Raw genomic sequence first — 24,764 nt, 5'->3', positions numbered from 1 at the left:
GGTGCAGGTTGATCCGTTACACCAGTCAACATAGATATTCTGGGTGGCTTGCTCTTTACATTTTTCTTTTTTTGTAGATAGTTGGTTGCCTGATAGGAATTTTGTAACTTTCTAGAGTTTGTGCTACTAAACTATGCCGCTCCTTCCTTTTTTAAAAATGTATTCTAAATAGGAGATATAGGGGTTGATTTACTAAAACTGGAGAGTGCAAAATACAGTGCAGCTCTGCATATAATCCAATCAGCTTCCAGTTTTTTTTTTTTTTTTTTTTTTGTCAAAGCTTAATTGAACAGAAGTTAGAAGCCTGGAAGGTGATTGGCTACCATGCACAGCTGACCCAGATTTTGCACTTTCAAGTTTTAGCAAATCAACCCCATAGAGTTTATTTGGTCACAAGTTTGAAAACTGCTAGTTGGCAGTTGGAGAGTTGTGTTGAGACAGGGTAGAGGGAAAGAAGTTCTGCTTTGTCCATGCTACAGCAGTAGGATCTATTCTACCCATGTAAACCATCATCTTCCCTTTCCCATAACTGGATAACTGGAAGAACATGTTAATGGCAGTCATGTTCACCTAGGAATCTGTGCAATCCCAAAAAGCAAAATTGTATCTGAAGGTAAGAATTAATAGCAGCTACAGAATAATCTGTACCACAACACTGCAAGAATCGAACATGCACAGTTTGTACGTAACTGGGCATTTCAATGTGCTGCAATGCCAGTGCACTGACTTGTATTAGTAAGTTGAAGTGCCATTCAAAATGAACATACCACAAATTCAACACAAAACAGTTCATAGTTTGCCATTTGTTGTAGCAACGCACATTAACATAGTTTGTTACTGCAACAAGTAGATCTAAGTGGGCCCCAAAAGTATGAGTGTTCTCTAATGTGGTTGCATAGCTGAGTTTAATATGTCAGAATCTTTGCAAGGAGTGCCTGGTCCTGGGTGAATATAAATGTTCAATTAGGTGCACTGACAAAAATATGACCCTGGAATTAGTAACCGCTGTAAATGTAGTATAATGTAATGAAATACTCTCTGAAGAAATGTAATGTTATACTTAAACAGCAATTTCACATCCCACCATTACATCATCACTGAATTTGCATTAACTTTATGAATAAGTATGAATGGAATTTCATTAACTCCATATATTAATATGTCAAACGCCTTTATAAATTTACAAAAGAAAATGTGTATCTTTGAAACCTGTGTAGATTGATTACTAAAATAAAGCCTATACAGTATAAAGTAGTGAATATTGCACTATAATGTACATAAGACATTGATATGCATAAATAAAATGACAGTATTAATGATAGGTATTTAAACTCTCAAAATTCTTCCTGGAAATCCAAGGAATACCTTGAACGGTGAGTTCAGCTGTTGAAGTAGCACGTCCGACATTATTTGTGGCATTTACAGAATAGGTTCCGGAGTCTTCGGGGTATGCTTCTGCAATGATTAAACTGTAGAGGTCTCCATCTTGAAGGATCTGGAAATCTAGGGAGCTGTGAATTTCAGCTCCCTCTCTGTAGAACTTCACCACAGGTGTAGGGATTCCACTCACTCTTACGTCAAGACGAACTTGACTGCCTTGTCTTACTGTTGTAGTCTGTAGTCTTTGTGTAAAATTTGGGGGTGCTGTTTCAGCTACAGAAAAGGAAAGAGATATCTTAATATCACAAAGGATAATACAAATATTTCATTAAACAGTTTTTAGGATATGGGTTGATTGGCACGTTCAGTTTTTGACATGACATACCCAAATGTTACCCAAATACTTATACAGTACTTATGTTATTAACAGTTCTAGGTAAAATTGGCCTCTTAGTTAATTTAACAAAGGTTTTTAACTGGTCCCATAAGTTAAATACAGCACAATGGTTTTATTAAGTCCCTTTAACACATGTCATCTAGTACCACCATAAGGTAATGTTCTAAAGATCTTTCTTAGTGGGAATAGTTATTGAACTAAGTGATCTAAAAAAAAAAAAAAAAAAAAAATGAAATCGAAAAACATGCTTTGAGTATTTAAGGGTTATAGTAAGAGATCCATATAACAGAGGACCACTGTATTTTTTTTGTCACACTACAGTACAAGATTTAACCATATGGTGGTGCTGTGGGTAAAAAACCCTGAGGTTTTTAACCCCTTTTTCTTTAAAAAAGGGGGGGGGGACTTGGCAGGGGTTTTCAATTCTTGCTAAGTACCTCCCTACTGCTTGGCTCAGTACACCATAATGTGAATCTAGCCCTACTGAAAAGAAAGCCATTTTGATGGTGCAACTCATTTGAGCATCTTAGTGATGTTATTATGAGTCCTTGAAGGACGTACACAAGCTGTAGTCTCATAAACAGGAGTTAGGCTCATAACATGCTGTCACAGTAAGGGTGATCATTGAACTATATCTTGTTATTAAAAGTTCATCAACACATTTCTTACCTGTAACAAGTAGCTCAGCTGTGCTAGTTGCTTGTCCTGCTCCATTGGCGGCTCTTAGGGAATATCTTCCACTGTTTGTTGCTGTAACGGCGGGGATAACAAGTTTAGCGCGGCCATCGCTAAACGAGATCTGCACGCCGGACAGTGTTGCAGCGGAAATAACCTGGCCATCCCTAAACCAGCTCACCTCAGGAACTGGAAAACCTATGGAGACAAGAAAAAATATGTTGAAATAAATTCTTGTATAATAAATATATCCTAACAGTGAACATTTTCATAGCTAATTTAGGGCCTGTGTCACTAATGTATGGGCTTTTGATACCATCATTTGTAGTAACAGGCAAGGCACTCTGGTGCAGGTCGGATCCGCCATCCAGTCATCAAGTAGTCAGAGAAAGAGTTTGACCGCACTCAGGAGTAGATGAAATGGAAGTGTTTTATTCCCCATAAAACTTGAATACATACAGTGCATCACAAAGACATGGGACAGGTTGACGCGTTTCACGATTCTACAGATCGCTTACTCATAACCGATCTGTAGAATCATGAAACACGTCAACCTGTCCCATATTATTGTGATACACTGTATGTATTCAAGTTTTATGGGGAATAAAACACTTCCATTTCATCTACTCCTGAGTGCGGTCAAACTCTCTCTCTGACTACTTTTAATACCATCAGACTGGTTTTGCTTTCCTATACAAGTCTATGGAAATGCAAAACCCGATTAAATCAAACGAAATGCAGGTCAGAAGTAAGTCAACTGCAGGTGTAATTTGCCATCAATAAATTCTTAATTACCTCAGAAGTGTCTCAGACTAATGCTTTCGGCCTTTAGTAAGTGATACTTTTCTATAGTATAGCAATTACATTAGGTATATGGCACTGTTCTATGAAAATATGACATCTTTCATAAAAATAAACAAAGCAAAAAGAAAGAAAAATGAGCCTAATTAAAAATAAATTATTGAAAATTTCACAATATTTCATGATCACGTAATTGATAGTTTAGAAGCACCTCATAATATAAATTCTATACACTGTCACCTTTATTAGCATAAACTAACAACTAATTGGTTGCTTTGGACAAAGCCATTCTATTTCGACCTACTTTCTGGTCACAAATGAAATTGTCCAAAATGGCTACATTATATAAATAGGAAGGCAGGATTCCTTCTTTTGAAGGTTACAAAAAAAGCGGTAATTACATTATATTGCATAGTGTGTATAAGGTAGGTGTAACATAGCTGTACTTCAGTGCAAAGTCATGGTCATGTTTTGTGACCACATAAAGCCTTTAAACTGCAACTGTAGTTACATGTTATAAAAAAAATATTATCCCAGACTAAAATTGAAAGATCTGTTCTCCAAAATCGGAAAATCAGTTTAAATCCCCCAGCCGGCAGAATAATTTTGATAGCAGAAGGAATGGAAATTCATGGTAGTATGAAGATGAACCTAGAACTTCAGTGAACTTGGGTTCCATTGAGAGGCCAGTGGGTGATTTAATCAACCAGCATCCACCAATTAAAAAAAAAAAAAATTTAGGTGGGCTAATCCTTTTGGAGCTTCTGGTTATACTCACATGAAATATTATTCAAGTGCAAATTACCACTTATGTTAAAGGTATTGTATAGAAATGATTATTATGTATTAAGGTCAAAGCTAAAGTATAATATTTTACACCAATCTTTTCTTTTTCCCGTTTCAAGACTGCAGATGGGGCTGAAGTCCTTTATACTCAGAGTTCTCCAGACTCTTCTCATCTGCCCTGCTAAAATGACCTGTTTACAAAGCTCAATAGCTGAAGGTCACATTTACACTCAGAACTGAATGAGTCACGCAGTGACACCTCGTCCTCCGTTAACACCCCCCCCCCCCCCCGTGTACAGAGGACTCCATTCAAAGTACATACATACATGTCTTAATTTCACAGTAATGATTCAGATAACTGGAGTGCATGGCTAAACTGTGTTGTCCTGTACAACACAGGCTATACACATTAAGGCTCCATTCATACCTGGTGTTTCTGGAATGCGTGACAACTGCATAGAAAAGGTGCCGTGCGTTTCAGAAATGTACTGTATATGTGATGCAAATGCACGTCATGTTTGGTGTGCCATTAATTGTTAATGGCAACGCAAGCAGGGTAATTGCACTGCAAGTGTGCCAAAATGTCCTGTGAAAAAATGCACCACGCTCCACTCCAAAAAAGGTTTGCTTCTTCAAAGTTATTGTTATGCATAGGGCAACCCATTCAAATGAATGGGCTGACCTATGCGCTACAAGTGGAAATGCGCAAAATAGTGCAAAATTCGCGAGTTTCCGCTATGCTCAGTGAATCCAGCGTAAATACCATTGTGCAACATCATAAATGGTAGACTAGTACATTCTTCATTACATGATAGGTCACACATTTAATTATTACAGTTTTAGGCACCATATATACGGTACTTAGAACATTTGTATATATAAGTAAATACAATGGGGGAAATTTACTAAAACTGGTGCACTCAGAATCTTGTGCAGCTGTGCAGGGTAGCCAATCAGCTTCTAATTTCAGCTTGTTCAATTAAGCTTTGGCAATAAAACCTGGAAGCTTATTGGTTTAGAGCTGCACCAGATTTTGCACACACCAGTTTTAGTAAATAACCCCCCCCCCTGTGTTAGATAACCAAAATGCTGTCAGAAAACTGCGGAGAGACTCCATGATGTTAAGCAGATTACATAACTAGTGCAACCAAAATGAGTTATCTCTGAGCTCTGGCTTCAATTTATACTACTCACTTGTGTGATCTTTCCTTTCATTACAGGGGTCCATGAACTCTTAAAACTATGTCAAATGCAAACATTTCCAGACGTAAAAAAAAAATATGAAAATATAGTATAACTTTCCAAAATAATCTAAACACAATCAGTTCCTTGCTTGCAATCTATAGCATTTAAATAGTAGCAGATTAAGGTTAAAATATAACTAAACTTTTTTTTAGTTTTGGATGGAGTGGAGAGGGATTAGAGCCCCTGTCAGTTTTTACTGCTGCGATTCATTCACCCTCACGATCAGTCCTGTCTACAATTATCTTGAAAGTGCAAATAAAAGAAAATCCTAAATTTTGGGTTGTCTCCAGAAAACGAATATAGAGGATATCTTGCAATGGGGACACTAGTTCTGGTAACCTGAGGCTCCCCAAGGAATTACCTTAATTTGCAGGGATTTCCTCTAATTTCCTTTTCGGCTATGGGACAGGAAGAAAAGCAAAAGCTCTGCAAGGTGACACAGGTGACCAAAAACCCTGACAAGGCTTATAAACCTCCCTTAAGCCTAGTATACATGAGCCAAATGTCGGAGGGCATTGGTTGGCACAATAGAAACCTGCTGACATTCAACTTGTGTGCAGCTGGTCTAACAAAAGCTGGCCATTTGGCCAATTTCTGCCGAAGGTCGGCCAATCCGCTCCATATCAGCACTCTCAGCCAATGTCAGAACACAATACAACAGCTGGGAAGATCGCTGTACTAACATCGCATAGTTAGTACAGTGGCTCTGACCTGAGATGTCAGTTTTTTTTTCGTTCAGCCCGCAGGGTTGAATAAAAAAAAATAGTAGTGTGTACCGGGCTTTACTCTATCCAAAAAAGAAAAAATAAAATAAAGTTTTGCCTTTAGTTCTGCTTTAACCCTAACTTTTATATTTTAATTTGGTATGAGTAGAGATACCTTAAATAGTCTATATAGGTCTTGTACTTCTAAAGATTCCTGTGACAACATTTCCATGTACTAATTTATTCTCCACCCTCTATCACAATCACTTTCTCACAAGTGACGTCCCCAGTTATTTATTTATCACACATTATAGACACATTATAGAAAATCTATTTGGGAAGCGTGACACCATCTTATGATTTTGTAATGGCCACAGCAGTTGGCCAACACTGGGAATCGTAGTGTTTAAAAAAATCTTGCCCCTAGAGCCATTGAGAACTATAAAAGGACATATCATGTAACACATCTCTTTGGTGAGCATTAGAATTTGAACACTAGTTTTGGGTGGAGTTGGTATTTTTTTCTTACAACATTCCAAGCAGGGTAAAGGCATGCTACTCAATTTTTCTTGTTATAATGTCTACAAAAATCTGTGGGGAAATACTTGCCAACTTTGCCCATGGATCAGCTTAAATAAAACCGGCCAATGGCTAGTAAACTTACTGCATCTATATTTTTTGTATGTTTAGGATGGCTTCATTTTGATAATTTAAAGATACAAAATATATGCATTTTATTAGCTAACACAAGATATTTATTATACCAGCTTTAGGCTGCATTCACATTTAACGTTTTGGGAACATGCACACAATAGCCCTGCGTTTTTGTGCCACAGGAATAGGGCAGCCCATTGATTTCACACATTTTGAAATGATTAAGTAAGAATGCAGTCTGAAACCCCTCTCACAGTATGCTATGCGCTGATACACATGCATTAACGCCACACAATATTGAGCATTTAGGCCAACTACATTAAACCAACCTAATAGTTTTTATTTTTTTATTTTAACACAGTGAGCTAAAACACACGTCATGTGTTCTGTGCCATCATGTGGTCATTGTCCACCACTGTAAGAGCCTGTCGGGGTGCCTTTCAAAATGAATGGATCTGTAACAAACCATGCACCGCATGCTATTTTACATTGCTGTAACTTGCTCCTAGAAATTGTATATGGACCCCTGGGCCTAAAATACATACATGCACAATTTCAGAAACACCACATCTGGCACCAACTGCCATAATCAATGCTTGAGCTGGAATCATGGGGTCAGTCTGTGACCCCATGGAGGGATTTCTCTTCACTTCCTGTCCTAGTTACTAATGCCTTTCCAGGACAGAAAATTTGATTTTTATTAGATTTGGATTTTTAACAGTGGCATGGACAAATGTTCTAAACCTTTTCCACTCTATCAACAACAAAAAAACATAAAATAATAAGTTTGGAGGCATTTTTATTTTTTCCATAGTGAGAAATGACTGTCCATTTCCCAATTTGTAACAGTGGCAATGGAGTACAACACAACTGGGCATATTAAACATAGTGCAAAGATAAAAAGTGATCCTCAACAACACATCACATAAAGTTATATATTAATTCATCATAGCCATAAGATCATGGAAAGATATATTTTTCTTGGTTGCTATAAGTAACTGCCCATTTGTCATTGCTTTATTGTTAAAATCCAGTTGAGACCTGATGCAGATAGCAGTGTCTAACAACCTATGGCAACCACCAACTAAGTTACAGGAATCTATATTTACTGTATTTAGCTGAACTATAGTTGCTTGCCGTACCAGGAAAATCAACAGTATTTACACCATTCTTTCAAAAAAAGATATTTTGAATGCACTCCGAAACCATTCAATAAATTAAGCCTTTCAATTGAAACACTGCACAAAAAAAAATAAATTAAAAAACACAACTAATATGCTTTTATATGCAACAGTACACAAAATATGTATTTGAAACTATCATTTTAGGAAACTATTATTTTAGGAAATTAGGGACAGTAAAAAAGCAGTTAGGACTGATCAATTTATATTTATGGAGTTATTTTTTACACATGGGAACATCAATCAAAATCAAATTTCCAGCTATGCTCCCCACCCCATACAACAGTCTCAATCCCACTGCAGTATTCTGCCTTCCAAAAACACATTTAAAAAATCCAACAGGAAAAGTAAGATCATCTCAAAATTATCTCACATGCACAGATCTTCTATACAGACACAAGTAGCATTTTTTTTTTAATAGAATAGAATAGAATGGACATTTTGAGAACTCTTGCTATGTTTTATTTGCTGTCTGTGTCTCTGCTCAACATTTACCCTTTTTTATTTGTCCTGGTAACCATTATCACCAAGACAGAAAGTCATGAGAGGACTAAAATTTTACAGTTGACTCTAAATCTTCCAATGAGGAAACTTGTTCTGGTGACAACTGCCTTAGAAGGGAATTCCTCCCACTTCCTGTTCTGCCTCTAGAACAAGAACATAAATCACCCTAATAGGTCACAGGGAGCAAGAAATAAACTGACAGAGGCCTATCTCTACTACTTGATCTAAAACTAAAAAGAAATGCTTGGGCTATACAATCATTTTAGACAAGATATTTAAAATTCTGGGGTTGCGTGATCATGTAAATGGTAATAAAAAGTATGAATTTGAATTGAAATACTAAATAATGTGTGCTTGACAGACAACTTTTATGTATATTATGAGCAGTGTTTGGCATTTGGAATCAACATTATTGCATGCCTTAAAGTGGAAATAAACTCAAATATTAAAAAACACTTACAGACAGGGTTTTATGACAGAAGGGACCCTATTGATCCCCTACCTGTCAGCGGTAATGTACACTAAGCCGTGCATGCGCAGCTTAGAACATATTTAACGCAGGGCTCTGTACTGTGATGAGATGACTCCCGTGCATATGCCCAAGAGTGACATCATCCAGCCGGGCATTTCAGCAGGTGAACAGAGACAAAATGTCCATAAAAGATCAACAGGGGACTTCACATATCCTAAATTGCAAACATCACTTCCTTTTATTTTTCTTCAATGCATCGAAAGGCAAACCAGAATCACAGAATGTGGGTTTGATTTACTAAAGGGAAACAGATTGCTCACCTTCAAAGAAGCTTAGGTAAATGAGGTAAAGCTCCACTGATGTCTATCATTCATTCACGTGCAAGGAAAAATGCTCTTTATTCTATATTCCTTGCATGTTATTGGGCGTTCTTTGCAAAGTGAAATTTTACAACATCCACTAAACTCTGGGGCAAATATCCTTTGCACAGTGCAACTTCCCCTCTAAAGTGAACAGCCTATTTGCCTTTAGTAAATCGCCCCCTGTTACTCCTGATTGAAAAAGTATAAGGATTGACCCAAAATGTAGAGGTACATAGATGGAGTAACCTATTTATCACACTACTTTTTTGTAATTTGCTTTTTGATGCATTAAAGAAAACTAAAAGAAAGCAATGTTTGCATTTTAACAAGTGAGGTCCTTTGTGCCAAACAAAGATTTTCATGTACATTCAGCTCAGGTCCGCACTTAATACATGTTTTTGTTCTGCAGAAAAATATTGCAGCACTGACTTACATTATATGTGTTTTAGAACATTTATAAACTATAAAAGTAGATTGGGCTTATTTTGTACATGCTACAACTCATCAGAATTTGATGGCTGTCATCTGTCAAGCTGCATCACTAATAGACTTTAACTTCAAAGTGAATATATAAAAGTACAAGGTAACTGTGTATAACTAGCTGCACTGCACTTGTCAGTTTCCATTTACTATTTGCAGCCTCGTTACATTTGATATAATGTGACAAAAAATGTGACTTGTGTGAAAAAAGCAAATACAGTGGTAACACCATTTTGTTTTTCTTCCTCGTTCACACCCCATTGTCAACAGGTAAAATCCGCAATCTCAGTGAATTTCTATTTTAGAAAAGACAGCTGCAGTCGAGGCACTTGATTGACAAGACAACTTGTTGGAGCACTAACAGAGCTGGGAGATGTGGGCAGATGATCAACAAATCAAACCTTTTATAGAGAAACAGCTGTCTGCCATGTAGCTTTAGAGAGGATCAGCTTTCCTGAAATAGTAACCAACAACCTCTTCCAATATCATCTGATCCTTTGAAGTGAACTTTTATGTGTCATTATGTCACTGTGCTGCCAAAGTCAGATCACTAGTCATCCAGAGGGCAACTAACATGAAGCCAACAGGCAGGAGTCAGCAACCAAGTCGCCAGAGTAAGAACCCAAGAATTGAAGCCAGTCATTCTGGGAGTCACATAAACAACACCACACTGACAAGTGAGCTGTTTTAATTATTCATGTTAATAATTGCAAGTAAGACAAAAAAAAAAAACAAGCTATGGTTGTTTACAAAAAGTGGATCTTTGACAATGATTGACCTTATTCAGTTAAGTACAGTGGGGTTGATTTACTAAAACTGGAGAGTGCAAAATCTGGTGCAGCTGTGCATGGTAGCCAATCAGTTACTAACTCCAGTTTGTTCAATTGAGCTTTGACAAGAAAAAAAAAAAAAAACTGGAAGCTGGTTGGTTTCTCTGCAGAGCTAAACCAAATTTTGCACAAACCCGTTTTAGTAAATCAACCCCAGCATATCATAGCCACCAACTGGAATGTACAGTATCATGTACGGTGACTTCTTCTTTACCCAATAATGCTACCCCAAGCATTTGTGCTGCCCTTTAAAAATGACACCTATTGTTAAAGATTTAGTGACTCTCACAAATTATTTTAGTCACAGGTGTAACTTTGTGGGCTGTGTCAAATCCTGGCTTCTTATATGCCTTGGAAAATCCAAAGTGATATCTCACCATGATACTTTGGCCTTTATCATGTTATTGCCATTCTGAGGGCTTTGGGCATTCCTACACACCATGTTTCCACTCCTCTGCCTACATTATTCATAATATAAAATGTAAAAAACAGTCGGAACCCCTCTATTTACAGCAGGTATGGAGACCTAGGAACTCAGGCACACACAACTCACCAATGGAGTCTTGTCCAGACATAAGACATTTTTTTAATTGGTTTTCCTTTTAAGCATTCACTAAAAACTAAAATATATGTTTTCAGTGGACTGAGATATTAGATTGCTATCTGAAGTACATACAATACATTTCCTGTTGTAGATGTCTGGTAATGAGCCATATTGTGCCTGCAGATGCCTGTAGATGCAGCTCCTCAATTGGCCCTAGCCAAGTATTCCCTTGTATCATCTGACACTCACTGCCCTTTTAGGGTCAAGCACATGACCATCAGTGACTACCCTAGACTGTCCTATACTGAACTTCCATTGTACTCCCATGTTATCTTTTTTTCATGTCCTTCATTGCTCATTAGTAGGAATGATCAAACTTTTTAAAAGTTTGGTTCGACCAGAACACCGAATTTCCCGAAAGTTCGGTTCGGATTCCAGAACCCCATTGAAATCAATGGGACCCGAACTTCGGGAATAAAAAAACACAATTTTGAAGCCCTAAAACCTAATAAATGCCCCTAAAAAGTGCCTAGGGTTCTGGGTCATGCCCCAGGGACTATGAATCAGGCAACAAAAAGTTCTTAAAAATTGTCGTTTTTGATAGAGAGCCAATTATTGAAAAAAATATTGAAAAAAAAAAATGAGATTTCTTTGGATTTAGTGTCTGGGGGGTCTAAAAAGTGTACCTGTGAAGTTTCAGCTCTGTAGCATGTCCAGAACCAGAAAAAAAAACAGATTATTTTTCTTAGAATTTCAGTAGCGCAGGGATGGTGTTACCCTCCTTTCATAAAGTGCAAATAAATGCACTACATAAACAAATACTTATGAAGGACTCTTCTCTTGCTTAGTTGGATGTTTTGGATTATTTATGCACTTTATTTATTTGCACTTTATGAAAGGAGGGTAACACCATCCCTGTGCTACTGAAATTCTAAGAAAGATAATCTGTTTTTTTGTGATGAATTTTAGTTTATGTATAGTTGTCACTAAGGCTTTATCAGAAGTCAGGTCACCCTAAACTACGGTCACCCTGACATGGCAGAGTGGGGTCACCCTGGCATGGCAGAGTCAGGTCACCCTAAACTACGGTCATCCTGACATGACAGAGTGGGGTCACCCTGGCATGGCAGAGTCAGGTCACCCTAAACTCCGGTCACCCTGACATGGCAGAGTGGGGTCACCATGTGCTTCCTGTAAGGGGGTGTGGTATTTTGCACAATAGCTGACTAGCAAGCACGTATACCTGCTGTAGCTATATCAGCAGTGCAACGTGCTTACTAGACAGAACCCTGACACTTAAAAGTATCCCTACAAAAACTAGATTATTGAATCTAACTATAGTGGTATATAGTACCCTAACTACACTGCATATCCCTTTCCTCACACTAAATGAACAGCTCCATACAGCAGAAGATAATTGCAAAATGACACTGGAGCTTTACAAGCAGCAGAAGAAACACAAATGCTTCCACTCTCTTCAAAAGCCTCTGTATTACAGTGCTAGAGGTTAGGCGGGGCTATGTTATATACTGGGGGGCGTATTTACTCCTGATTGGCCTCTGGAGCCCGTAGTCACTCCAATCACGTTCCTAGAAGACTCCTGCCCCCTCATTGGCTTTTACTGACGTTTCTGGGCCAATCACAGAGACTGGTTCCCTGTCTCCAGTGTTTTATTTAGCCATGCTTTAGGTCAGTAAAAAAAAAAGCAATAAAGCTCCGAGGGTCTGACCCTTCACTACTTTATCCAAAACTATAATAAACTTGATGCTGAACCCCAACCTGGATCACACATGGTACCTCATCCCTATTGAAATATGGATTACTAAAAAAAGGGAGCAGGGTGGGACTTTAAAGATACCTTTAAAGTCCCACCTTGCTCCTTTTTTTAGAATTCCATTATCCAAAACTAAAACAAAAAAAGTTTTTCTATTTACATACACTTTAATTGATTTTGAATGGAAAGGAAACAATTGACTATTATTATTTAGCATTATTATCCAGTATCATAGGGTTTATTATGGCTGGTACATACTACTATTTTTTTTTTTTTTCATTCAACCCAGAAGGTTGAACGAAAAAAAAAACTGCCAGCTTTGGTTGGAGCCACTGTACTAACGATCCGATGCTAGTGCAGTGATCTCCCCCGCTGTTCCTTTGTGTTCTGACAGGGGGCACCCTCCTCCCACCAGAACACTCCAGTCAATGGCCAATGGCTGAGAGGGCTGAATGGCAGTCTGTGGGCGAATGTTTTTCCAGCATGATTGTCCAAACCAAGCTGGCTAAACAGCTGGTTTCTGTTGGATCAGCTGCAATACATATGGGTGGAATGTTGGCCGTTTTTTACTGAACCGGCCGATGTTGCCCAACATTCGGCTCATTGCTACTAGGCTTTAGGCTGGTGCAAAGAGCAGCAACTCTTAACAATTAATAAGCAATCCATTTACATTACTTGGACAGTATATAACTAAAAGATTATTTTTTTTTTTTTTTTTTTCTCCAATAAAGTGCTTTATTGAAGTTAATTGAAAATACAATGAAAACAGTTATTGGTTTAACAAGTAAAGCGCAGTGTAACAATAATGAGATACATCTAGTAGTCATTGAACATACATCAGGCAAACAAATGTGCAACCAATTAGACTTAGATGTAAATCAGCGAAAACATTATTTTTTAACTGCTACCATGTTTATCTGACTCAATCTGTGAATACCTGAGCAAATTATTTTAAGCACATGACCTCCAGAAGATTCCCCCCCCCCTTCATGACCAGTCCATTTTTTGCAATATGGAACTGCGTTACTTTAACCGGCAATTGGGTGGTTGTGCAGCACTGAACCCAAATACATTTTGTGTCATTTTTTCCACACAAATAGAGCTTTCTTTTGGTGGCATTTGATCACCACTGTGTTTTTTTTATTCTTTTGCACTATAAACAAAAACAACCGACAATTTAAAAAAATAAAATAAAAACAATTTTCTACTTTCTGCTACAAAGCATATCCAATAAAAACATTTAAGAAATCAAATTTCTTCATAAATTTAGGCCAATATGTATTCTACTACATGTTTTTGGTACAATAAATCTCAGTAAGTGTATATTGATTGGTTTATGCGTACGTTATAGCGTCTAGAAACTATGGGATATATTTATGGCATTGTTATTTATTTTTTTATACTAGTAATGGTGATGATCAGCGACTTATAGCAGGTCTGCGATATTGAGGTGGACGATCTGACACTAACAGACACTTTGCGGGAACCAGTGACACTAATACCCCTTCCCTGCCGGCTGCCAGTGTCATTTATACAATAACAGTGCATTTTTTTTAGCACTTATCACTGTATTGATGTCACTGGTCCCCAAAAAGTGTCACTTAGTGTCAGATTTGTCTACTGCAATGTCGCAGTCCCGTTAAAATCGCTAATTGCTGCCATTACTAGTAAAAATAATTACAAAAAAATCCATTGATGTATTCCATAGTTTGTACACGATATAACTTTTGCACAAACGAATCAACGTATGCTTATTGGGATTTTTTTAACCAAAAACATGTAGCAGAATACATATTGGCCTAAAATGATGAAAAAAATTTGATTTTTCAAATTTTTTTATTGGATGTTTTTTATAGCAGAAAGTAAAACATATTGTTTTTTTTTGTTTTTTTTTTCAAATCGCAGGGGTGATCAAATACCACCAAAAGAAATCTCTATTTGTGGGAAAAAAAAGGACATCAATTTTATTAGGGTACAGGATAGCACGACTGCGCAATTGTCAGTTAAAATAACACAGTGCAGTATCACAAAAATGGCCTGGTCAGTAGGGGGTAAAACCTTCCAAAGCTGAAGTGGTTAAGGCAGGAAATGTGTAACTAGCCAGATCCACAAGTTAAAAATAAAAGGGAAAAAAATCCTAAAAAGAGACAACAAATGTAGCAATATACTATATATGTGTTTTGCTGTTTATTACTGCTTTAGGTTTTATATTATAACTGAAAAATCTCCTTGTTTTGTTATCCCCACCATTCCAATGCACTTGTTTCTTGATGACTAAGGCCAACCATATGTGGTTTGTATCTCAGCTTGTTCAGAAAAAATCAGTCGAGATCCAAACCATTAATGGACAGGCTGCATGTACAGAGTTGATTAATCGATCAACTTGGGTACAACCAGCCTGCCTGATTCTTGTGCAATTATCGCTAACGGCTTCTATAGTCACTAGTGATAATCACTGTCTTCTCCCGGCGGTAATGGCTTCCCCTGCTCTCCCACCGGGAGAAGACAATGGCCCGGCAGGAGGGATTCCCGCATCAACCCTCTCTGTGTTGATGGGGGAATCAAGTGCATTTCTTCACCACGGGTTGCAGGAAAGAAATTTGCTCCGTGTATGGCCGGCCTAAGAGCGATGGTTTCACAGTTCACCTCCAGGTAAAACCTGATATCATAGCAACCTTTGACTTTTGTCAGTGTCCACTGGACTTTACTTTGCAAACAATCAAAAACAAGAGCATGATCATGAGGATTCTACTGTTTAAATAAGTAATTTGGGAACATTACATGCAATCTATTAACCACTTGCTGACTGCCCCACGCAGATTTACTCATATCAGTGCTGCCCATACACACATAATCACAAAGATCACAAAGATCTACGTAATTACGTGCACACGATTTCGGCTTAGACACAGCAGGAGGCAGACCGCAGGAGGAGGGGGTTTGATCGCCGATCTTTGGTAATACTGACAGGAGAGCCATCTGGTATGTAAACAATGCAAGGCGGCTCTCCTGTCAGAGAGGCAGGGAAAGATCGTGTGATTCAGCTAAGCTTAATCACCGATCTCTCTCTACCTCTGTTAAATCCAACCCCCCTCCCCCCATAGTTAATAAGCACAAATAGGGAACACATTTAACCCCTTGATCATACCCAGTGTTAACCCCTTCCCTCGCAGTGTCATTTATACAGTAACAGTGCATATTATTTAGTACTGATTACTGTATTAATGTCACTGGTTCCCAAAAAGTGTCACTGTGTGTCAGATTTTTCCGCCGCAATGTCGCAGTCCCGATAAAAATCGCTGATCGCGGCCTTTACTAATAAAAAATAAATAAAAAGTCCATAAATCTATCCCGTAGTTTGTAAACACTATAACTTTTGCGCAAACCATTTATTATACGCTTTTTGGGATTTATTTCACCATAAATTTGGTCTAAAACAATTTGATTTTTTAAATTTTTTTATTGGGAATGTTTTAGAGTAGAAAGTAGAAAATATTGGTGTTTTTTCAAAATTGACGCTTTTTTTTGTTTATAGCGCAAAAACGAAAAATCACAGAGGTGATCAAATACCACCAAAAGAAAGCTCTATTTGTGGGGAAAAAGGACATCAATTGTATTTGGGTATGAAGTTACATGACCGCGCAATCGTCAGTTAAAGCAACGCAGTGGCGGAATCACAAAATATGGCCTGGTCATTAAGGCGGGGGGGGGGGGGGGGTAAAACCTTCCAGGGCTGAAGTGGTTAAGTAAATTAAGTTATAAGTATGATTTTTTTTTCTGTTACCCTGGGAAACCTCATACAAAGGTGTTGGTTTACCAAAGGCAAATAGACTCTGCAAGTGCAGTTGCACTCACTTTCCCCAGGATTTAGTAAATGGGGTGAAGCTCTGCTGATTTTCATCATCCAACCATGTGCAAGCAATAATGTGTTTTTTTTTTCCTTGTACCTGATTGGGTATTTTTATTACAAGGTAAAGGTTTACCGCATTGACATTTACTAAGAAAAAAGAGTGCAACTGCAGTTGCAAAGTGCACAAAGTCTATCTGCCTTTAGTAAATCAACCCCAAATCATGATACAAAGGCCATACATGTGTGTAAATAACACAATTTAAAATAGAAATGTTTGGCATTATTATTATATTATTATATAATTATTATTATATTATTTTATTTGTAAAAGAGTAAAAATAAATGATTAACGTTATAATTCTCCAGTACTTCTTTTAAAAATCTCAGGAACTTTATATGTTTCTAAAATGCTAACATAGACAGTGCGTTTCCCAGACATTACCTAATACAATTAATTGTAAAGACCATACTTTGCAAGGATATTAAAAGCCGCTGTGACCAAAAAAGGACTTGATGCCACCAGCCAAGAGTAATAAAAATGTGCTTAGGAGGGAACTCCATTTTTATCTATGCCATGGATTACATTATACAGCACATTATACAGCTACGTTTCTAACTATGAAACCTAAGGAGCTGTATTTTATTTTCATATATAATGGATTTGATCACAACACAGTAATATACCGTATAGTATATAATAGACCATTTCAGAACGGTTCAACTGTAGTCTTCAAGTTTTGCATACATTAGGACTTGGGGCACAATTATTTGCTTGGTCATATAAACCTAATTGGGGTTCATTCATTAAGAAAGTACAATCATCATTGTTGCTGAACAAGTGTAAACTCACAGCGACTATGTAATTTAGATAGGATTTCATCTTTTAGGAGCTGCATTTAAATGCTTACCCATGTAGCATCTTTAATCATTAACCACTTGCTAATGGTCACATTTACCCCCTTCCTGCCCAGGCTAATTTTCAGCTGTCAGTGCTGTCGCACTTCGAATGACAATTTCGCGGTCATACAGCACTGTACCCATATGAAATATTTATCATTTTTTTTACACAAATAGAGCTTTCTTTTAGTGGTATTTAATCGCCACTGGGGTTTTTTTTTTTTTTGCTAAACAAAGAAAAAAAGACCAAAAATTTTGAAAAATAAAATGTTTTATAAAATTTTGCAAACAGGCAATGAGGCTGCACTTGGGGGCACTGATGAGTCGGTACTGATGGGCACTGATAGGCAGCACTGATAGGCTGCACTGGTGGGCACTGGTGAGGAGGCACTGATGAGACTGCACTGATATGTGGCACTGATGGGCACTGCTAGGCAGCACTGATGGGCACTGATATGCAGCAATGATGGCCAGCACTGATAGGCAGCACAGATAGGCAGCACTGATAAGCACTGATAGGCGGCACTGATGAGGAGGCACTGATTGGCAGCACTGATGGGCACTGATTGGCAGCACTGATGTGCACTGATTAGCAGCACTGATTTGGTGCCGTGTGTTCTTAAAAAGAACTGCATTCACTACTTCTAGTGAAATCCTGTGCAATGTCAGCCAATTCTAATAAATGGGGCTGAAAATCACAATGCAGTGAGTTGCACATGAATCACATGGGAATGCGGTCCACTTTCCTGTGCGTTTCAGATGCCAACCAGCATTTAGGCAAGAAAAAAAATGTGTTTATAATTTTGTTACCTATAATTGCTTTCTGCAACAACCAAAAAAAAAAAATGGATGCAAAAACGGATGTAGACTAATGTAAACTGATGTAAAGTGAACAGAATTGATCTGAACAGAACTGGAATGAACTAAAGTGCAAACTAATACAAACTGAACTGAACTGAAGATGGATGTGCAAACTGATGTAGCCTGAATCCAAATTCATCAGTTTTTTTCTTAGCAAAAAACATGAGTGAACTGATGACACCCATGTAAAAAGTCCCTTTATCTACTAAAAAAATATTTCTGTCTGTGTTGCTGTTGAAGATTGTCTTAGGATAAAGGGGGTAATGGTCAGAATCTCTGTCATGTTTTTACTGCTATCCCAGGTTATATCTATCTATATTTCCTTCTGTGTTGTTATTGGAGATTTGCCCTAACTTCCTGTTCTTCTGATTTTATCAAACAGGAAGTGAGGGCAAATCTCCATCAACAACACAGAGGAGAAATAAAGATAGCTATAACCTGGGATAGCAGTAAAAACATGACAGAGGTTCTAAGCCCCCCCCCCCCCACCCCCCATCCTAAGATAATAAAAACTTTTAGCTTGATTTACACTTTAAGCTGTGTTTGGTACAGCCTACTAGAGTAGAATGAAGGTGAAGTGACCGTCTGTGCACTTCAATGTCCAATTAAGTGCAGGGAATTTAAAAAAAATGAAATTCTTTTGCCAACAATGAAAAAGTTTCTGCACATCACTTCACCATTTAGTAAATCCTGCCAAAGGTCAATTTCTTACATTGCACTTCACTTCAATTCATCACAATGTAAGCTAAACACCCAATCATTCGAAGAAGAAGCTAGATTTTCAACTTTCCCTGCCTATATTGAATGCTTGAAGTGCTTACCACAATTCACTTCAATACACTTTTTCCAATGCTAACTATTTCAGGCTCAGGCACACTTCATTTTACCTTGCTTCACACCTTGTTAAATCAGGCCCTGAATGTTTGGTACTTCAGAATGATGGCACTCAGGAAAGTTGGCATAGAGGTACTTAAATTTTAAATGCCGGATTTCACGTCTCCACTTAAAACAGATGGGTTTTTTTTGGACAATGAGTGTTAGGCATTATGCACATTGGCATAAAAAAACAACACTTTAACAGGCGTCCAGCATATATATATATATTTTTTATGCCTTTAAATGCAGTTCAATGTTGGCCTATGTGGCCATGCACATTAAGCATTTAGAACCATATTACCGATATTAAAAAATGCCCCAAAATGCTTTTATAGAGGAGCCTATGAGCATAATTTAGGCATGTGCGCACCTATACCTGCATAAACACATCAACAAGCATATAAATGCATGCATATGCATGTAAATGTATTCAAGTGGATGGAATAAATGAATATTCTGGCCAGTAGAAGCTCATGTGCTTCTAACAGCCAAATGAGTATAATTACACACCAGAATAAACATTTTTTTATGCTTAAAAGATGGATCTGGCAGAAAGATCCAGTGTGGATAAAACGCATTTTAATGCACCCATATGTATGAGGCCTTAATAGTAAGTATAGGGAGGGACCCATACCCTGACTTATTGTCATAGGTACCAACATCCCCATGAAGTGCAAGCTACCTATAGCTGCCATTTGTTCACCAGGGATTTTAAAGTGGCTCATATGTAATTCCATAAAAGCATTCTTTTTTTAAGCATGAATTTATTTAAGAAAATGTTTAACACATGGCCCAGCACATACACTATATTACCATAAGTGTTGGGACGCTTGCCTTTACACCCACATGAACTTTAATGTCATCCCATGTCATCTCAGTCTTAGTCTGTAGGGTTCAATATTGAGTTGGCCCACCCTTTGCAGCTATAACAGCTTCAACTCTTCTGGGAAGGCTGTCCACAAGGTTTAGGAGTGTGTCTATGGGAATGTTTGACCATTCTTCCAGAAGTGCATTTGTGAGGTCAGGCACTGATGTGGACAAGAAGGCCTGGCTCCCAGTCTGCGCCCTATTCTATCTGGTTAGGGTGCAGGCAAGTAAAGTTCCTCCACCGCAAGCTCACTCATCCATATCTTTATGGACCTTCCTGTGCACTGGTCCATATCAGTTTATGGTGTGGGGTTGTTTTTCAGGTATTGGGCTTGGCCCCTTAGTTCCAGTGAACTGAACTCCTAAGGCGTCAGCATACCAAGACATTTTGGACAATTTAATGCTCCCAACTTTATGGGAACAGTTTGGGGATGGCCCCTTCCTGTTCACATTAGTGCACAAAGCAAGGTCCATAAAGACATGGATGAGTAAGTTTGGGGTGGGGAAACTTAACTGGCTTGCACAGAGTCCTGACTTCAACCCGAAAGAACACCTTCGGGATGAATTAGAGTGGAGACTGCGAGCCAGGACTTCTCATCAAACATCAGTGCCTGACCTCACAAATGCGCTTCTGGAAGAATTGTCAAACACACTTCTAAACCTTGTTGACAGTCTTCCCAGAAGATTTAAAGCTGTTATAGCTGCAAAGAGTGGGCCAACTCAATATTGAACCCTACAGACTAAGGCTGGGATGCCATTAAAGTTCATGTGCGTGTAAAGGCAGGCGTCCCAAAACTTTTGGTAACATAGTGTTTTTTTTTTAAAAACATTTACATTAACGCCTCCTAGCTCCTATCCCATCATCTATATAAAATTGTCTTTACTTTAGCTCTGGTTCACACCAGTGCGGCTTTGAAATCTTCAGCACAATTTCCAGACCGCCAATCAGTGCGATTTCATGTGTGGTTTTCTGACATCTGTGCGACTTCATTAGCACAGATGTAAATGCAAGTCACACATGAAATCGCACAGAAATAGTGCAGGAACCTTTTACAAGGTCGCTGCCACATGAGTGGTGGTGATTTAAACTTTTACATTGCTGACAATGAGGTGCGACTTATCATGCAATTTTGAACTGTCAAATCGCATGACAAATCGCAGTGGTGTGAACCAGGGCTTTAGTAAAGCTGGCTGTACACAAGTAGAATTTCATTCAAAATGTTTTGTTGTAAGAGCATTTGTTCGCTTTTCTAATCATAGTGTGGTCAAATCGACATTCGTTTTCGACCATTGTGATGAGAAAAATTTGAAGGCGCAGAATGGAAGATTTCTCTTGAACTAATTAATTTTTAGCAGTGTTTGTAGATTTCATTCGGGAAATTACATTCATTCCAAAGTCAAATGTTAAAAGTAAGATAAAGTTTGAAGTACATTCTAATGACATTTGTAAAGTCATCAAATAACGGAGAATTTTCATTTGAATGTTGGTATGAATATTCCTATTATTATTTATACATGCATTAGTGAGGAAAATCTATTAGTGTATAGACAGCTTTAAAGATGGTGTTTGTATTTATATAGCAACCAGCTAAAATAAAGGCAATGTTATATACTGGAGATAGTGGGATATGAGCTAGGAGGCGTCATTGTATATATTTTTTTAACAATATTATTCGGGCATGTGTTGGCTGTTTTATATGACTTAATGATAATAAAATTTCATTTTTAGGGATATTTTATGAGTCGTGTTTGTTTATGCTTTTAAAATACCTGGAAAACAAATGGTAGCATTATTTGCATACCGTGTTCTATTTCATAATATAACCAATCCAACTGAAACAAACAATGAAAAAGTACAAACAACAATATAAAAACAAATAAATATTTAAAAAAAAATGTAAATACTAGAATAATACAAGTGGAGCTATACTTGATAGGAAACTAACTAAACCCAATTGAGAATTGGTTGAATAATATAAATTTCTTTGCATTAATAGAAATCATTATTATTTTAAAATTACACTGTCTAGCGATATTATTTTGTGCTGTACACCATCTAATCATGAGTAAGCAGTTCTAGGACAGCATTCCTAATTTTAGTACGAATATTTTAACATCCAAGTCACAAGTATGTCACTACAATTTGATCATGTGGCACGTAACAAAAGAAAAAAAAACTGATAGAAATGTATTTAAAAACTACTTACCACTAATCTGAGCCTCAAAGGTTGCGGCACTACCCTCCAGTACCACAACACTTTGTAAAGGCTGTATAAACGTCGGTGCTTGTAAAGCCATCTTTATAGGCACTCTGAAAAGTTAATAAATAAAAATAAATGGATGTACAACACATTGAGTAGATAAAACATAAACATTAAATGCTGCATTTGCATAAACAGAGCATCAAATCTGCTGATTTTTAATTAATTTATTTCTTTGTGAATACTGTACCAACTGTGTATTTTAGTTAACAAATACGGATGATATATAAAAAAATAACTAATTTAAAATATTTATTATGATACTGATGGAGACTTGAAGAATGGGAAGCTGAACTTTGGGCTGTGTGTTGAAGGACCACTTAAGCCATAAAAAATGAAGAAGTTAAAAGTGTGTAAAAGATCTGTAAACATTTCTTTAATTTTTTTAGCCAACGTTTATAAAAGTAGTATGTGTTATATTTCAATATCTATCTATCTATCTATCTATCTATCTATCTATCTATCTATCTATCTATCTATCTATCTATCTATCTATCTATCTATCTATCTATCTATCTATCTATCTATCTATCTATCTATCTATCTATCTATCTATCTATCTATCTATCTATCTATCTATCTATCTATCTATCTATCTATCTATCTATCTATCTATCTATCTATCTATCTATCCTTTTTTAAATATTTTTAGATGTTTATGGTTATAGGTATAATTCATTTAATGCTTAAACCAATTATCTATCTATTATTTTAAATATTTGTAAGGCTCTACTGCAAAATTCTTCAAAAATGAGATGCTATAAGTCACATCCCACATGAAAGAAAAATATATTTAAAATATATTTTTTAAAAATTCATTTTTTTTCCCCCAAATATATTGGAAATATATTTGAAATGCTACAATTTTGGCCATATTCAATATATTTCTAAAAATTGTTCCCTGAATATATTGGAAATATATTTTTCTTCCATATGGGATGTAAAGCTGAGAATGTTGATTTATTTAAAAGGATAATGATGTAACATTGATGTAGCTGGATAGTCTTTATTGTGCAGCAACGTTTTTAATGTTGGCCAGAAAATAATTTGACAAATAAAAAAATACAAAAGAAAAAAGTTAACATCAATAGGTATTTTGTATAAAGAGATTTCAACTATATGTGTTAAATTGTTTGCATAATTTATATAAAAATAGAAATGAAACATGGAAAAAGTGAAAAAATAATCGTGTTTTAATCATATGTGCTGTATCACGTACTTATTTTTTTTATATGGATAATCAGCACAGATCACAAAAGGGCATGTGCTAAAATTAGAACCAAGAGCTTTGACTGACAGGAGACAAGTGGCAATGGCAGGAATGACATAGATATGGGAACAGATGATTCCCTTAAAAAGTCATCAGTGCCTAGCTGATACCTCATGCATCTTATCAGAGTTATTCCTGGCACTGCGTTGTCTGAGTAACATAACCTTGTAAGTTTACATGACCACACAAAAAGTACAACATAATTAAAGTTTCTCTTTTAAGACATACTTTAAGCTAAATTTGTTAACACAATACATGTGTAAGTTCAGTGTCTAAGTGACCATTCTAACCATTTTTTGAAATTTTTACATTGTGTTATATTTTATTTTAGATTTAGTAAGTCATAAATAGTTATTAGTAACAAACAAATAGCCATGATCAATTCATACATAGGTACACACACATACTCACATCTTTGCAAATGCAAATACAACTCATTTTATAATTTAGTTATTATTTAGTTATGTTTTTTTTTTTTTTTTTTTTTTTTACATACACATATGAATCACTCTATTAGCAAACAATAATCGAACTACTAACCTGATGTTTCCAGAGTGCCTAAAAGGGTTGGGACTGAGCCCAAGAGTTCGAAAACGACGTCCGTATCCCAAACAGTAGTGTTAGACAATCCCAGTGCATAAATGGTTGCTCCTCTGTGCTTAGAAAACAAAACTACACAGTTGTTGGTTGTGTGTAGTTTTGTTTTTCTATGCAATCCCTACACCCGAGGTAAGGCTGGGGATGCACGAACTGCTCAGAAGTGCTAACATGGTGCTTTTACCTTTTATACCCCTGATCTGCTCACAGCCCTGCTTCGTCACTTCATGGGCTGACCCTGTTCGTCAGATACCACGTGGGTTACTGCAAGAGGGTGGTCCATTTTATGTAATGCCACACCTGTCCCTATGACTTGCTGGTGCTAAATTTGTCATTCTTTAAGTTATCTTCACAGCAGAGACTCAGCATGTGCTCTGAGTGGGGGGAAGTGAGCCTGATTTTTCTAGGACTTTTTGGTGGAAAGAAGACAGATAAGGCACCAATTAATAATGTTATGAACATGGCATCAGTAATAGCATAAATTGGTTTAAACCAA

At 37.0% G+C, this 24,764-nt stretch overlaps 1 protein-coding gene across 1 annotated transcript in view; it reads right to left on the bottom strand.

Moving 5' to 3' along the window:
- The window catches only part of LOC309558726 (titin-like), a 320,308-nt gene extending 295,892 nt beyond the window's left edge, over positions 1-24,416 (bottom strand). Inside the window, exons 1-4 of the mRNA XM_082261775.1 lie at positions 24,212-24,416; positions 22,348-22,451; positions 2,447-2,650; positions 1,366-1,653 (exon numbers count right to left, since the gene is read on the bottom strand). Coding sequence (XP_082117901.1) covers positions 1,366-1,653; positions 2,447-2,650; positions 22,348-22,438 — 583 coding nt within the window. The 5' untranslated portion in view covers positions 22,439-22,451; positions 24,212-24,416. The remainder of the gene's footprint in view (positions 1-1,365; positions 1,654-2,446; positions 2,651-22,347; positions 22,452-24,211) is intronic.
- Positions 24,417-24,764: the final 348 nt, after the last annotated feature.

Source organism: Pelophylax lessonae (genome assembly GCF_965119305.1).
Source record: "Pelophylax lessonae genome assembly, chromosome: 6".
Taxonomy (NCBI): domain Eukaryota; kingdom Metazoa; phylum Chordata; class Amphibia; order Anura; family Ranidae; genus Pelophylax; species Pelophylax lessonae.
This window is presented reverse-complemented; position numbering and strand designations above follow the sequence as displayed.